At 42.8% G+C, this 15,237-nt stretch overlaps 3 protein-coding genes across 10 annotated transcripts; all 3 read left to right on the forward strand.

The window, feature by feature from the left end:
• Positions 1 to 1,228: 1,228 nt before the first annotated feature.
• On the forward strand, positions 1,229 to 3,858 carry LOC1274092 (uncharacterized). Of its 4 annotated transcripts, none has more exons than XM_313167.5 (4): positions 1,229 to 1,620; positions 2,035 to 2,275; positions 2,374 to 2,495; positions 3,437 to 3,858. In XM_313167.5, the coding sequence occupies exons 1-4, from the start codon at positions 1,528 to 1,530 to the stop codon at positions 3,632 to 3,634; spliced, it is 654 nt and encodes a 217-aa protein (XP_313167.4). In that variant the 5' UTR covers positions 1,229 to 1,527; the 3' UTR covers positions 3,635 to 3,858. The 4 variants fall into 4 exon arrangements, with proteins under 4 accessions (XP_313167.4, XP_313166.4, XP_061506151.1 ...); XM_313166.5 differs by having other exon boundaries at positions 1,243 to 1,620; positions 2,863 to 3,858; XM_061650167.1 differs by having other exon boundaries at positions 1,252 to 1,707.
• Positions 3,859 to 4,033: 175 nt separating this feature from the next.
• On the forward strand, positions 4,034 to 6,120 carry LOC1274093 (glutathione peroxidase). 4 transcript variants are annotated; one of them, XM_061650170.1, is made up of 4 exons: positions 4,034 to 4,142; positions 4,487 to 4,703; positions 4,906 to 5,033; positions 5,861 to 6,120. In XM_061650170.1, exons 2-4 carry the CDS (start codon positions 4,505 to 4,507, stop codon positions 6,047 to 6,049), a joined length of 516 nt encoding a protein of 171 aa, XP_061506154.1. In that variant the 5' UTR covers positions 4,034 to 4,142; positions 4,487 to 4,504; the 3' UTR covers positions 6,050 to 6,120. The 4 variants fall into 4 exon arrangements, with proteins under 4 accessions (XP_061506154.1, XP_313168.3, XP_061506155.1 ...); XM_313168.5 differs by having other exon boundaries at positions 4,043 to 4,142; positions 4,473 to 4,703; XM_061650171.1 differs by having other exon boundaries at positions 4,044 to 4,142; positions 4,395 to 4,703.
• Positions 6,121 to 8,028: 1,908 nt separating this feature from the next.
• LOC11175934 (uncharacterized) lies at positions 8,029 to 12,096 on the forward strand. Of its 2 annotated transcripts, none has more exons than XM_003436708.2 (2): positions 8,029 to 8,295; positions 9,471 to 12,096. In XM_003436708.2, exon 2 carries the CDS (start codon positions 9,472 to 9,474, stop codon positions 11,938 to 11,940), a length of 2,469 nt encoding a protein of 822 aa, XP_003436756.2. In that variant the 5' UTR covers positions 8,029 to 8,295; position 9,471; the 3' UTR covers positions 11,941 to 12,096. The 2 variants fall into 2 exon arrangements, with proteins under 2 accessions (XP_003436756.2, XP_061506153.1); XM_061650169.1 differs by having other exon boundaries at positions 8,029 to 8,245.
• Positions 12,097 to 15,237: the final 3,141 nt, after the last annotated feature.

Consider the following 15,237-nt stretch of genomic DNA (forward strand, 5'->3'; position numbering starts at 1 on the left):
GAAACTAAAAGCCATAAATCATAAAATCATAACATACCATGTTACAATAGCAGCATGCCTCCATACTCGGTACGCTGCCGGTTGTTGGGTTTGACTGGCATCTCGGCAAGACTCGTCATTCACATGCTCAGGCTTTGTTTATTGCCAGTTCACTTACCGACAATATTCATGCTCCTTCCTTACTGTCCAATATTCCTCTGTATGCTCCTTCCCGTTGTCTGCGTGACAGACTCCCCATTTTAATCCCGCGGATGCGTTATACTTTCGCACAGAACGATCTGTGGCTTATGGGGTGTGAGTTCTTCAATAATTACTACAATCTTTTTTTACTTTAATCTTCCTTTATCCCGCTTCCGTGCTCTCTTACTGGATTCGTCCTCATCTATTGTCTCCACACATCTTTCCCATCCCTCAATCCTCCTTCCCTAGTTTTAAGTAAAAATTGTAAAGCCAAGTGAGGCAAATAATTATGAAATAAATAATAATAACAATAATAAAAACAAGTATTGCTATTATCACCATAAAAATTCTACTAAAATTCCTACGCTATTTTCTACGCTAATTTCTACTCTGAATTCTTCTGGATCGGTATGGGTCCATGGTAGGTTCAAGGGCCGATATGGGTCCATATAGGGGATCTTTGAACTTTAGTAGCACAGCCCTGTAACCTGGTGATTTGGCCAAAAATCGTCAAATAACTAGTAAAATCTTAAAATACGATTAAGCTTTGTTTCACAATAAATATGTAAATTCCCGTTTAAAACGTATGTCCTACCCGTGCAGGTGGTTTGTTATCGATGTAAAGATTATAGATGTAAGTAGTTCTGGTTATAGATATTAATTTGTTTTTTTTTTAATTAATTATCTGTAGTTTATATACATTCGTAAAGCTTAGCCACTGTATTGCAATTATCATTTACCTTATGCCCAGCTAAGATAACGATGATTTACTGGCAGATAACGATTTTTTTGTTGGTGAATTTAATTTTTTGAACAAATGGTGAATAAGGAGTGTTACATTCACCACATTCACAATGTTCCGTCTCATGTCCATGAAGCAATAATAATATCAGTGAAAATAACACGAGTAAATTTCATAAAATCATACCATTACATGGATAAAACTGAAGTCAATGCAAAACGTGCAATTAAAACAAAAAAAGGTGATATAATTATTGAAATTATTGAAAAAATGTCATTTACATTTTTCGAGCTCGAAAAACGTTCTCCATCTCTCAAATTCACCAAATTGTGTTTTGTTTTTGTTTTCGTTTTGGACAGACATTACCCAAAAAGTGACGAAATTGAAAAAAATTTGTTGCCAATTGTTACGAAACAATTTTGGCAGATAAATTAAAAAATCACAGATCCATTCCTCGGCAGTGTTTTATTTTAGTTGAACATTTCCAACCAACACATACACACACACACGCACGCAGAACGCGAACTGGAGTGACCGGTCTTTCGAGTAAACACTGAAAACTGCCCGGTGTCGAACGGCGAACATAAACAATCCATTTTGTTTTAATGTCGAATTTCACAACTTTCCGTACGCTAGCCACAATCGGACGTAATACGCTCGGGCGATTTCAGTATTGTGCGTTCTCGTATCCAAATCAAGTAAGTAATTCTTATCAGCAGTAAGCGTTGGTACGAATGTTTTCGACGAAAAGTGTCCTTCTGTTCGTAGTGGGTGTATTAATAGCAGTAAGTATTTGGACTTTGCGCCTAAGTTGTGGTCCGGTCCCGGGCATTACGGGGCCGCGGGTGTGCGTGTGGGTGTGGAAGATACGCTTGACTCATTTTCATGCCTTCGTCTGAACATGCGATTATTGCAAGTCACCATGCGATTCGATTTGTTTGTGGTCACGATAGTTGGTGCTGCGTTATCCGCGCGCCGCGCGTGTGGAGCTAGAGCAATTGTGCACGTTTTCCCATCATTCAATATTTACAGATAAGAGCATATCGCTTATGGTCCGATTGCCCCCCCTTCACGCAGTACATATTTCTTCTTTGCCCGTGGTTCATTTATAGTACGGAGTAAATCGGTTCTACAGTCAGTCTACGACAACGCAAACCGACGGCACGATGGAAGACTACAAGAATGCTAAATCGGTGTACGACTTCACGGTGAAGGATTCGCAAGGGGCCGACGTCAGCCTGGAGAAGTACCGTGGCAAGGTGCTGCTAATCGTCAACATTGCCTCCCAGTGCGGGCTAACCAAGGGCAATTATGCCGAGCTGACCGAGCTATCGCAGAAGTACGCGGATAAGGGTAGGTGGTCCCGCGGGACTCTGGCCTCCAGAACATTCGCGAACGGTGGAGAGGGGTCCAATTGTGATGCAATGTTTATACATTGTGTTTGATTTCAGATTTCAAAATTTTGTCCTTCCCCTGCAATCAGTTCGGTGGCCAAATGCCGGAAGGCGACGGAGAGGAAATGGTGTGTCATCTTCGCTCGGCCAAAGCGGAAGTAGGAGACGTTTTCGCTAAGGTATGTGAATTTTCATTGTTTGCTCTGTGTGTACATAAGGTTGGTACTGCGTTTGTCCTTGCGTTCGGTCGATAAAACGATTACCTTAGTACTAACAGTTCCATACATCTACTGCGTATTAGTTTTATGTACGTGTGTGTGTGGGTATTTGGCATGTAATTTATTATTCAACAATAATTAGCGTTCCGCTAGCGAACAATAGCGCTTCGATCTGTTAGAGCTACTTAAGACCTTTTGCATGCAGTTTGGTACACATTTTGTATATACGTTATTCGCAGTGTAGGACGTTAACGAACTTTCCATTCAAAATTGAAGTAAGCCCTGATGTATGTTCCATTCTTCCGGCACATCTTTTATATTCCACCAGATCGATGTAAACGGTGACGGCGCACATCCGCTCTACAAATATCTCAAGCACAAGCAGGGTGGCACTTTGGGTGATTCGATCAAGTGGAACTTTGCCAAGTTTTTGGTAAACAAGGACGGTCAGCCGGTGGATCGCTATGCGCCTACAACGTCGCCCAGCAGCATTGTGAAGGACATTGATAAGCTGCTGGGCTAGGGGGAGCAAACAGGAAGCCGAAAAAGTATTGCAGTTTGGCAAGGGGGCTCAGTCAGGGGACAGTAATGGTAGTTGTTAAGGTCGCAAATGCACTTGCTTGATTGAATTTGCTTGTTTATGAATCATGAATTGAGAGAATCAATAAAATCGTGTTTAAAACTGTTGGAAGCATGTTTATCATACATATTGGTTTGTTCGAAAAGGAGAAGGGCGTGTAATTAGATTCGCATATTGGAATTGGTATTTGCATAATGGAGTTTTGGTAAACGTTTTTCATACTTTGCACAATAATTCTCAAAGATTGATCAGTCGGCGATATGGTTCTGATTATTAAAGTTAACCAAAAATTAAAAGAATACATTTTTCTAACTACTTTCAGATTAAGGTGAACGGAGACGATGCGGATCCGTTGTACAAATATTTGAAGCACAAGCAGGGTGGAATTCTGGGTGATTCAATTAAATGGAATTTCTCCAAGTTCCTGGTAAACAAGGACGGACAGCCGGTGGACCGCTACGCACCGACCACGTCGCCTAAGAGTATCGTTAAGGATATCGATAAGCTGCTGGAAGCGTAGAGATGTTAACAGTATAAGGTCAAACGAACCAAACGATTGTAATTTGTAATCGTTCGTTGTAGTTGTGGTACGAGCATTTGCATTTGTGTTACGCTTCTCTAAACGACACGTGCTTCATGCATGTGCTGCTTCTGTGTATTACTGTGTATTCTTTTCAGCTGCTTCTTTCATCTAACATACCAGTGTTTTCAAAATTCACAAAAAAATAAACACTTTGTTCCGTAGTTTGATATGTGTGTATGTCTATGTGTATGTCTAAGGGTAGAAAGAAATGGTAAGGCACGTCTATCAATACAACCAGGAAAAAGCCAATTTACATTATTCATTTTACTAAAACAGAACGTGGTATAGAACAACACATCGACAGACGCGGTCGTACCGATTCTATTTAATCCACCAGTGTGTCCCGAACCATTTCCAGTACAGCGCGAATTGTTAGCACGAGTAGATTAGTTGGTAAGAGTGGTTTTGGCTGGGTTAAAAATTCTTCAAAAACAGTTAAACACAGGTAAGCATTTGAATAAAGCGTTTTTTTGCATGCATTGGGTGGCGCGAGGTTACGCGGAACACTGATGCGGAAGTTCAAATCGGCAGTGATGTTTTTGGACAACTTACGCACACGGTCCCATCGTGTCGTGTGACAACAACCTTTTAACCTCCTTAACCGGGTCGCTAGTGAAACGGTTGCTCGCACAGTGTTGTGTTTTGTCGTCGGGGTACAGTATTTAATATAATGTTACCTTTCTGTGAGGTCAATTAGCACGTGGCGTGGAATGGAGTTTGAATTATCGTAGTTATTAAACAGTGAATAAACCAGCTTACGATCTTCATCACTGAGAATTTCTATCGCAGATCAATTCATTGCAAGCCATGCAGTCACCACCGGAAAAAGCAAAATCAATTTTTGAATTTACCGTCACCGATCTGAACGGTAATGAGGTTTCGCTCGACCGCTACCAGGGATCGGTGTGCCTAATCGTGAACTTCTCTACCAAGGATGCCACCTTTGAGAAGGTGTTGAGTCTTCTCACGCCTCTGTTCCGAAAGTATCACAACGACACCCGAAAAGGTACTAAATGACCACCTCGCCCAGTGTGCCGGCATGGTTTTGTACTTTCAGGCCAATGTCAGCATCTTTCGTAGGGCGTTACTGCCTGGACTGTAGTAGCAGTTTTCAAACATCTTTTTTTATTTTTACCTCCATCCAAAATCGTGCTTCGTATCGACCACCCCCATCCTCCATGTTCCACCGTCGCAATACGGCATCGCAGATTTGAACGTCCTCTTCTTCCCATGCTTCCAATTCGGCTCCAAAGAATCGCCGGACGAAATCGTACAGCGCTTCGAGAGCAGCACCGATAGCAGCGGTATGATCGGTGAGATTTTCACCGAGATTGAGGTAAGAACTAGCATCCGATCCGTACTTGGCATCCGCGAGAGGGTAGCAGCGATAGATATCAAATAAGGAAGAGCATACCGTACGCATGCACCGGTGGTTGGACGATGAAGCCCCTCCACCGTTTGGTGGGCAGTGTTCTTGGGGTGGAGAGATTTTCTCACAGCGATCGTTTCACGCATCCTTATGTGCGGATAGATGCGATTTTGTTGTCGCCATACTATCATCAAGCTTTGAACCGCTGAGCGTTCGACGATTATCGTCGCACGCGCTTTTCATCTTAATTGATCTGGGTCACATAGCTTCATTTAAGGGCGCCGGGTGTCGCCATGCCCATCGCGCAAGTGCCAGATGATTAATTGCTGACCTTCGGGCACATTTTTTCTCACTGTTATCTATCAAGTTCGGCATCTCCTCGGCCGCAGCCGATAGGTTTTATTTGGACTTTGTATGTTTGTGACTTTTTCATTTTTTTTTTGTTCGTTTTATTTCTTGACACAACATCGAGCTGTCTCTTGCTGTTGTCTTGCCTTAGCAGTGGGCACACTGAAGATGGGGTGTATTTTTTTTTGTTTTTGCTCTCTTCCATATAGGCAGCGATGTATTTGATACATATAAATTGAGCGTTACATTTGGTCATGCATCTGATTCAGACTGCACCATACAGAACTCTGTCGCTGTAAGGTTTTAGAATACGTTAAGAATTTAATCACTTTCCTTATGCAAACTTTTTCAGCTTCCATCTACACCTCTCTCATTCTATCTTCTTCAATTCTGAATTGTGTACGATACTTTTTGGCTTTACTTTTCGTCTTGCTCCAAATCAACAGGTGAACGGCTCGAAAGCCCCCGGACTGTACAAGTATCTGAAGGCGAAAAAACCGGGCAACTGCGGAGGATTTATCAACAGCAACTTTACCATCTTTCTTACCGACCGCCAAGGCGTACCGGTGGAAAGGTTAAATGCTGGAATTCATCCTTACACGCTCGAGGACATGGTCGAGAATTTGTTACGCTAAACTGTGCTGCTAACCGTGTTACTAGAAATAAAGCATAGAACAAATCCAGCTGCCAGCTGCGGGCTGTTTAAGTTTGTGTTAGTTTTACAGCGTTTCTGTTTTTGTTTGTATGCCATAACGAGTCGTTGACTTCATTCACAAAATGTGTTGAGCATGAAACATTCATATATTGCCAACGCATCATTGAAGCTTTCGTGATTAAAGTTTAATGAAGTACATTAAACAAAATGTTTAGTGAAACCATCACTGCGTACCTTAAGCATTCATTATGCATAAGTTCATTTGTAAAGACCGTACAATAAAAGACAACACTGCTATGGTTAGGTATGGACTTGGTACCTAAATTTGACAAGGCATCATCGAATATCTTCCAAACGTAGAAAAAAACAAATAAGATACTTTTATTATTTTACTTTTTTTATTTTTCTTATTTTGGCTGTCCACGTGCGCTCCATGAACAAACACCAATAACCGGCATGCCGTTGCTTTAACTTCTTCTCTTCACACAGCTGTAGGCGAGACTTAAAGATTAACGCACACCAGACAACTCGGAGGAGCAAAAACAGGTTGATTGTAACCAAATGTGTTTTCTAACATTCAAATTCCACAAAGTTTCCAAACTTTTAAATGTCATACTGTGGTTCTGCGTGAACGACCACATTGCATGCAATTAATGTAACATGCCTATTCGGCGTTTACTAGCTTTCAAGACTTATTTTGGTATCATGCAGCCGAATATTCAGTCCTTGCTACGGAAGGACGGTTCATACGAGGTTTGAACCTACGACGGGCATGATGTTAAGTCTTATGTATATGTAAAACCAAAAATGTTAAACACATACATTTTCAATGAGTGTACTTTTTGAATATTTAACCATTATTCAAGTAAAACCAATTTTAACTTAGCAATTTTATGTTGAAATTTTTATTTATAGCATCTTGAGATATGGGTTTCATTTATTTCATTGTGCTGGTGGTGACCGACCAATGTATAACATCTTGGCAATGCCAACTTACCAACAGTTTCAACAGTCTCATTCTATGTTTCACGATCCTCAAATGACGCGATTTTTCAAATGTGACAGTACTTGGAATAGGTTACATATTTTTTACATGAATTGTAAAAATCAAAGTATATTGAAGTATTTAAGTACATTTTAAAAATGATATTTCCGCCTTTGGCAGCTCACAGATTTTATATCTAAATGCTAACACAAAGAAAAAATGAAAGTTCTATCTTCCATGCGGTCCATTAATTTTGTTTTCAACACTTTAACTACAAAAGCTTTAAAATGATATAAATTACAAGACAATTGAATTCCATCGATATTTTAAAAAATATAAACATGTTTTGAGCGTGTCACAGATCGATTTTGTAGTATTTACAAATATTTTATTTTTAGTGGTCATGTCTTGGGCATTATAATTTAGAGCAAAAGAGGATCAACCTACCAAAGTACCAGAGCAGGAACAGGAAGCAGGGATGTGATAATAGCTTGAAGTTCAAACAACCCGCTGATTGGAGCACTGGAGCACCGTACAACAAGTGAACGACCTTGAAATATCCCTAACCGGCTGGAGGTATCTATCATCTCAGCAGCATGGCAATAAAAGACGATGCTTTCCAGTGTCAAACGCCTCCGATGGAGGGAACGAATGCTAGATCCTTCTTCCCGTTGCGATTCTTTGCAATAGTATATAACATTGTGATCCAAACGAACTGGTAAGGAACGAACAAATTGCGCGTAACTGCAATGGCTCTACGAGTGATTACGAGATTGTTTATGACAACCCGATGCGTCGTGTCCCAAGTGCAAGTCCAAGTACAATGCTGCTGATGCAGAGCGTGAAAATAAGCATCGCTCACGCATACAGAGACCGCCCTAGTCGCAGTCGCCAGCCGACGACAAGTTGCACCGTGCTGTGCCTCCTTACAAGTCCGGTCTGAGGGCAGCCACTGCTGAGAGCGTCTTCCCTTGCCACCGCGCCATCCGAAAAAAGCTCGGAAAGGATCGATGGTCGCGCGAAAGCTCTTGGCATAAGGAAGGAAGTCTATAAAAAGCAGATCACTCGATCGAGTTAGTCAGTACGGTTCAGTGCAGCGCGTGCAGTGAGACACACTCGGGTGTTTGGCTGGATTTGGTGGACAATTTGTCGCAGCTCAGTGGTGTTGTTGTGCAAGAAAACTTGTAGCAAGTTAGTATAAGTTAAGTTGTACCGGATCTTTTGGAGCGGATAGTGATTAAGTGAGTCAAAAGAAAATTGTCTGTGCAGTTGTGTAAAATGCATCAAGAATATTCCAAACGAAAATGTTGTTCGTACAATGGGTTTAAAAAATATGTTTTAATTTTTAATAAAAAATAGTTTGCAAATTGTGAAGATTTTTGTGTTTAATTTTATCTGCATGTTTTAAAGATACATAGAATAATGCACTGTGTTTTATAGAAAGTATTTGAAGTTTTTATGTCAAACAATGATTGATTAGTATACTTAAAAATTAAAACAAAAATCTTTTGATTAGCGTCTAATGGTTTTCTTAAGTTAGTCAGTTTTTTTACATCATTGTTAGCATTTTTCAAAAACTATGAACTATTCAAATTTGAACGTCCAAATATACAGAAAATATTCCATCATCACGAAGCATCGTTTTCAAGTGCCAGATTCTTTAAACCTGTTAGAACTAAACAGTAACAAAGTGTAAAGATCACGGTAAAGTGGCTAGAAGTTTGAAGTTGTTTCTATCGTTTGTGCTGAAAACCAGTTCAGGATGCTTTTTGGGGGTTGTTAATCTTCTCTAAATGCCACTGCCCCAAAAGCTAATGATCTAACCATACCCCAGCTACGCGATTTAAATGTCATATTGTATTTGACGAAACAAACGATTTTGTTTTTCAACCATTGAATATGTGACAAGAAATTAGCCTTACTGTATTCATTTTAATAATCTTGCCAATTAACTGGGAAGTACGAACCAACTTCTTGGATTGACATAAAAAAGAAGGAATTTCCTGTAATAACTGACTCACACAGATTGTATAGGCCATTTCCAGACCTTGTTGTTTGACATTTTAGGAGGTATAACTAGTTCAGTGGGCAACCAAAAAAAACTCGAAAGAAGTAAATACCAATACACTTCAGCTGAACCTCACTCTTGCCCACTTGCTCATAAATAAATTCCATTCTGAGGATTACAGCTTGTGTTAATCGAAACGTGCATTCGTGAGTCGTGGGGCACCACGTGGCTACGTGCCACATTAACATCCCTCGCGTATGGGACTATTGTTTGATCGAACGCCAATTTCTTATGCGCCAATCGTGACGCCTCTAGATTTACGCAATCGGGTCACTGGCTCGACGCACTTTCAATTTCATAATATTTTAACGGATATCATTCACCATTGTACGCCCAATTTCTTCCCAGAATGCTCTTACAGGTGCTCGTGCCGTGTCTGGCGCTGCTGGAGCTGTGCGCGGCGGGCTACGTGACAGTTCCGCTGCACAGTCCAGCCGGGGTGACGTATGTGAACCCGCAGCAGCACGTTGGACTACTGGCCGGCCCGGTACGATATACGTCCGCCGTGCAACAGTCGGCCGCACTTCCCGCCACCCTGGTTGACGCACGCTCGGCAGCAGTTTCGGTGACGCCAGCCCCAGCCCCCACCTACTACTCCTACAACCTACAGCCCCAGCCCGTGTTCGGCAAGGCCAGTTACACTCCGGCCGTACAGTACCACACTACATACGGTAGCCCTACAGTGCGTGTCTACGAACCGAAATCCTTTGTGTACGGTGTGCAGGGTGCCAGCGTTCCCACTACCCACACCGTCCAGTCCGTCCCATCGGTATCGGTTTCGACTACCCAGTACCATCACACGCCAGCTGCCGTACCCGTTCCCGTACCCGTGACACCGGTTCCCCATCACCATCATGTCGCGGTGCCCGTGCCGACACCCGTCCCAGTGCACGTGCCCGTTCACGTGCCGGTCCCAGTGCCGGTGACGCCAACATACACCAAAACCGTCACCACCGGTCCAACGTACATCCCGCCCCAGGAGAAGCAAATCCCAGTGGTACGGTCCCGTAAGTTTAAGGTGCGCCGTCCAGCAATCCAGAACCAGTTCTACGATATCGAGGAGCGCGTCATCATTCGTCCTGTCGGATCGGCACTGGTGGAGCTGGAGCAACCGATCTCGCAAACGGAAACACAGACAAAGACTACCAAAACCACCACCACGTTTGTGGAGAAGCGCCCCGTGTACAGTGCTCCGGCCCCTGCGCCGGAAGTTCACATCGAGGAAGAAGGCTATGGAACGCGTACCGTCGCAAGACCCCAGGTCGTTACGCAGACCACCACGGTTTACACGGAACGGCCGCCGCTGAAGGGCACCTACGACCGCATTGAGGCGGCCGCCGCCCAATCTAAAAAGACGGCAGCATCTACTAGCAAGGCTTCGGATGCTGAGTTTATCGAACTTCAGCAACCCAATGCACCAAGCGAAAGGCCTTACTTCACGCAGGGCCATGCCATCTACCATGGTCACCAGCAGCCGGCTTTTATCAACCCATACGCCACCCACCTGGCGCCCCATCCATTCGTGTACCATCCGGCTAATGCTGGCCATCTGCTGCATCATGTAGCTTACGTAGATCAGCATTCGCCAGCTCTCTTGGCGACGCATCCCACCACAGCACATCCGGCCACCGTTTTCCACATTCCATCGTCTACTCCGCTCTATCCCGTCACGCCCGCCACCACTAACGACGACTGCGATCGTAATGGAAAAGCGCCTGAGTATCTTCCACCCACCGGCCAGACACCGTCGCCGACCACACCATCACAGCCACCCGTGGCCACTACGACGCCGACACCACCGACTAGCGCCACGCCCGATTCCTACCCAAGCTATGACGATGAGTACGACGACTCGATCGTGATCGATGCGCGAAGCGGTGCCGGAACTAACTACTCCGACTACTCTTCCACGGACTCTGATGACGGAGATGTTACGGTTACCGCGGCCACAACTTCAGCCACTACCCCGCTCGTCTACCATCACGAAAAGTACCGCGGCACGGAGGAACAAACTCAGACAAGACTGGGTGGATCGTCTTCGATTGAGGTGAGCTATGCCACACGCACCACACCGGCAAGTGACATCGTTGCGTTTGATCCATCGACCGCTTCGGGTGCGTTCGACTTCGGGCCATCTTTCCGTGGATCCTTCCCAACGACTACCTTCCCACCGAGCACCACCAACGTACCGTCGACGGTCGGTTCCAGCTCCAGCTCAACGTCCAGTGGCAGTACGCCACAGCGCTCCGTGACGATCATCTCTTCCACCACGCCACGCACAGTTGTGTCGGCACGATTCAGCGAAACGGGTGACTCCACTTCTCAGAGCACATCTTCGGCACGGACGGCGTATGAATCGCAAAGTGTTACATCGGGCATTACCTCGCAATCGGTCGTTGTTGGGCAGGGACTGACGCAGGAACAGATCCATGCCAACCAGGAACAGTTCATCAAGCTGCTGTCCGAGCGGGATTCGATTGCGGAGGTTGGCTTTGGACCGAAAGGAGACACCTCCGGTACGCTGATCGATGCGTACGTGCGTAGCCGTGTCCTGTCCGCCACGCCTGCTCCCCGCGATGCAAAGGAAACGTCACGCACCGTCAACATTCGGCGCATTGTCGTGTCACGTCCAGTGGAAACCGAGCAGGAGGTCGAGGTGCGTGAGCAAGGGTACGCGACCACTATTGCACCTCCGCCGTATGAGCACAAGCGGGATGTAAGCGAAGTGACCCCGACCGAACGTGCCGATCGAGGACAGCAACCGCCGGTGTACGTTAATGCTAAGCCACCAGCATTCGCCGATGATCGAGATCAGTAGGTTAGCGAAATTGCGTTTGGTTCAGGAACCGCACGAGACAATACCATTTACGCACAGCAAGCAACAGACGGCATTTTGTAGGCAGCTTGCCGCTTTTGTTATATTTATCGTTTGTTCTGTATGTTTTAATAAATCACTATTTTTATAGAAAATGAATACTGTTTCTGCTATCTTCTGAATCTTCTGAAGTAATCTTAATTTGTAAGCATTTACAGTATATTTTTGGTAAGTGTTAAAATCGTGTATGGTACTTCGTCTTACTGTAATTCATACTTTTCTTCCCAAAAACCGTTGCTATAAGGTTTCTAAATTTATATTCCGTTAAACTGAAAATTAAAATATCACAAGATCTTTTTTGTACATTGAAACCGGTAGGTATCAATTCACGCAATGTTACATAGCAGCACATATAAACAATAAACAAAAGCAGGAATTGATAATAACACAATAGTGTGCAGCATTTTCAAAGCATTTTCAATATATTGTTGCAGTTTTAATTTAATGTCTTTTTGAGTTTTAATTTTTCTAAAAATAATCAACAGCGAATGATTGCACAATATAAATCGCCAGTAAAAAAATCACACGAAAATATTTAGGTTTATTGAACGTTGATTACGTTCCTTTGAACATTCACAGTTCAATTAATTGAATTTAATATTATCCCAAGACATTGGACTTGCTCCAGAACATTCCTCGCATTACACTGCAGACGATCTTTTCACGCCTATGAAAACGCACGAGCACACGAAACAGGTCAAATGAATACTTCCGAAGATGCAGACGAAATGTCACGACAGACCAGTTTGGTGGTGACCGATTGTTACATACGCTCGGTTAAATGCAATCCACTCCGGAATCCACAATGCATGGGATGAAGGAGCACAAAAAATAAACCAGAGCAAAACGTAACAAAATCAAGCTGGAAGCGCAATCGACGTCCTAGACCTTTTCGGAAGCATGGCCCTTCCAGAGCCACGCGCGTCTGCATCGCTGCAAGTGCTCATTACGAACAACGCGAACAACGCCTTTTAGCGAAGAATGGCGCAAATAAATGGCATGTGATGGAAGTGATTTCGAAGGAACGATGACTCAAAATCTCGATTATTTCGTAACCTATGTATCCCGTTACCGTTAAAGCCTGTACTTTAATAAAGATCGATAATAGTAAAATTCTATTGTTCGTTTAAAATTTGTGCTTTGTGCTAATCCTTTCCTCCGGAACTCAAACTTGAGTCTACCGTGGTGAAAAAGCGAGTTATCATTATTTTATTATTATTATTATTACTATTACTATTAATCGTTCATCGGAGTGTCCGTTTGTTCCACATTTCAAGGATGCACGATGGATTTAAAGTTCACCTGTCCCATTTTGGAAGCGCATCGACACGGGATCAGGGCCTTCTTGCCACGCCACAACAGCATCTGCAATCGCAAAGAGCAATCGGTTACTTTTTCCACCGGCCACGACAGTGCTCTATATAAAATATCTTCTACTACCGCCCAGGAAACGCACGGCGCCTCCTTGTCGACCTCTTCTTCCATGGCTGTCCCAGTCACGCGACTTGCTGAGCGTGGTAAGCTTCTTGAGCGAACCTACGCTGGGGGAAAACACGGTCACCGGATGACTCTAAGCCTGACGAGCAAGTAACCTTTCGGGATTCTTCTGCCGAAGGTCGACCGGGCATTTCCAGGCGGTAGGTGTTTGGGAGGATTGTTTAAGGGTGTGGAATGTGTTGCATGAAGCAGTGCAGACTGCATAGAAGATGCACTGATCTGGACCGTACAAAGTGAAAGGAAGCAAGGACACTGCAAGATTCATGATTCCTCTTCCGGTTAGTTAAATCGCGCTTGCACTCCTGCTCGGGTTGATGCTCATCAACAGGTTTCCAGTCCACGGGAGGCACCCGAAAGTGAAAGCTTGGCGTTACGCTCGCCTGTATGACATCGAAAGCATCTTGACATTGACCTTCAGCTCGAACGTTACTCTGTTTCAATGATTGGATAACGCGGATTAATATGAATTACACGGGATATTGATCAAAACCAATTAGCATAGTTATGTATAAAAGCTGATTTCATTTTCTTTCGAAAGAACGATAATGGTCAACTATCATATCCGAATTGAATATTACAAAATATATTAGCTTCTGGATTGTTGTTAAGTTAAAACGCACGACATAAAGTCCCTAAATGTAATTAAAAGTTAGACTTCTTCTGCTTTGGCGCAACAACCATTGTTAGTTCAGTTCAGTTCATCATCAGTGACTTGTTAATTGCCCACAGCATGATAGTCAGTCCTATGTATGTCTCGAACACCTGACGAACATGTTATTAAGTCGTGCGAGTTGCAACGACTGTAACTCGCGACCGGCCACAACTCAGAATAACGTAGGAAGAATAAACGTAACGAATGGAATGGCTTCATTTAGGAAATTACATGCATATTACATGCATTAGAGGAGTAAAGGATGAATTGAAATTAAATTTGGTGCACCACCACCACTTTCATCAAGAATTTAATAACAAAAATTGTTCAAAAAGTGCATAACTTAATATCTTATTTTAAAATCACTACAAAACGAATTAATTTTGAGGAACTCATTGGCGATTAAAAATAATTAGAATCTAAAAAATGAAAATGAAAATGTAACTTGATGGCAAAGTGTAGTTTCTGCACAAAAGGATTTAAATCTTTCGATAGCCATGAAGTGTTGTTTGATCAAAAATGAGTTACTACTTTACGTATAAAACAAATAGTAGTAAGTATTAGTCAACATTTATGCAGAGATAATACTGCTAAAAAAATATTTCCAGATGTCTACTGTTAGCCGGGAATTTTTACAGTACCGATTTTCGCAAAATATTTGTTTCAAGAAAAACGGCACAGTGTTTTTTTTTTTAATTTAGGAGGGACGGCTTTGCCGTATTGCTAAAACTGTGTTAATCTTAAAACTGTAACTTTTTTAGTTTTTCGTTGATGGAATGTACTGAACATTTTACAAGATAACCTGTAATGGATATTATCTAAAAACATCCTAACACAAAAGTTGTAATTTTACAAGGCTGGAAAAGTCCAACATTCTTCGTCTATTTTTTACAAGCATCATCTTTCATTTACTTAACTGTAAAGTCAATTAACACTTAAGTAGAATGAAAAAGTAATTCGTTAACAAGCAGTTACCTATATATGAATTAGTCAGAGAACCGTTGTCAATAATAAATGGTATTCATTTATACGAAATGTAGGGTGATAACTGAAAAAGTATTTAATAAGTAATTAAAAATCATTAATATAGT

The sequence above is a fragment of the Anopheles gambiae genome, chromosome 2 (assembly GCF_943734735.2).
Source record: "Anopheles gambiae chromosome 2, idAnoGambNW_F1_1, whole genome shotgun sequence".
Lineage (NCBI taxonomy): Eukaryota > Metazoa > Arthropoda > Insecta > Diptera > Culicidae > Anopheles > Anopheles gambiae.

Coding starts and splice junctions, on each gene's coding strand:
- LOC1274092 (XM_313167.5), top strand. CDS start 1,528: ATGTCGAATTTCACAACTTTCCGTACGCTAGCCACAATCGGACGTAAT. Junction 1,621..2,034: donor CGTTCTCGTATCCAAATCAA/GTAAGTAATTCT, acceptor GTTCATTTATAG/TACGGAGTAAATCGGTTCTA. Junction 2,496..3,436: donor TAGGAGACGTTTTCGCTAAG/GTATGTGAATTT, acceptor AACTACTTTCAG/ATTAAGGTGAACGGAGACGA.
- LOC1274093 (XM_061650170.1), top strand. CDS start 4,505: ATGCAGTCACCACCGGAAAAAGCAAAATCAATTTTTGAATTTACCGTC. Junction 4,704..4,905: donor TCACAACGACACCCGAAAAG/GTACTAAATGAC, acceptor ACGGCATCGCAG/ATTTGAACGTCCTCTTCTTC. Junction 5,034..5,860: donor AGATTTTCACCGAGATTGAG/GTAAGAACTAGC, acceptor CCAAATCAACAG/GTGAACGGCTCGAAAGCCCC.
- LOC11175934 (XM_003436708.2), top strand. CDS start 9,472: ATGCTCTTACAGGTGCTCGTGCCGTGTCTGGCGCTGCTGGAGCTGTGC.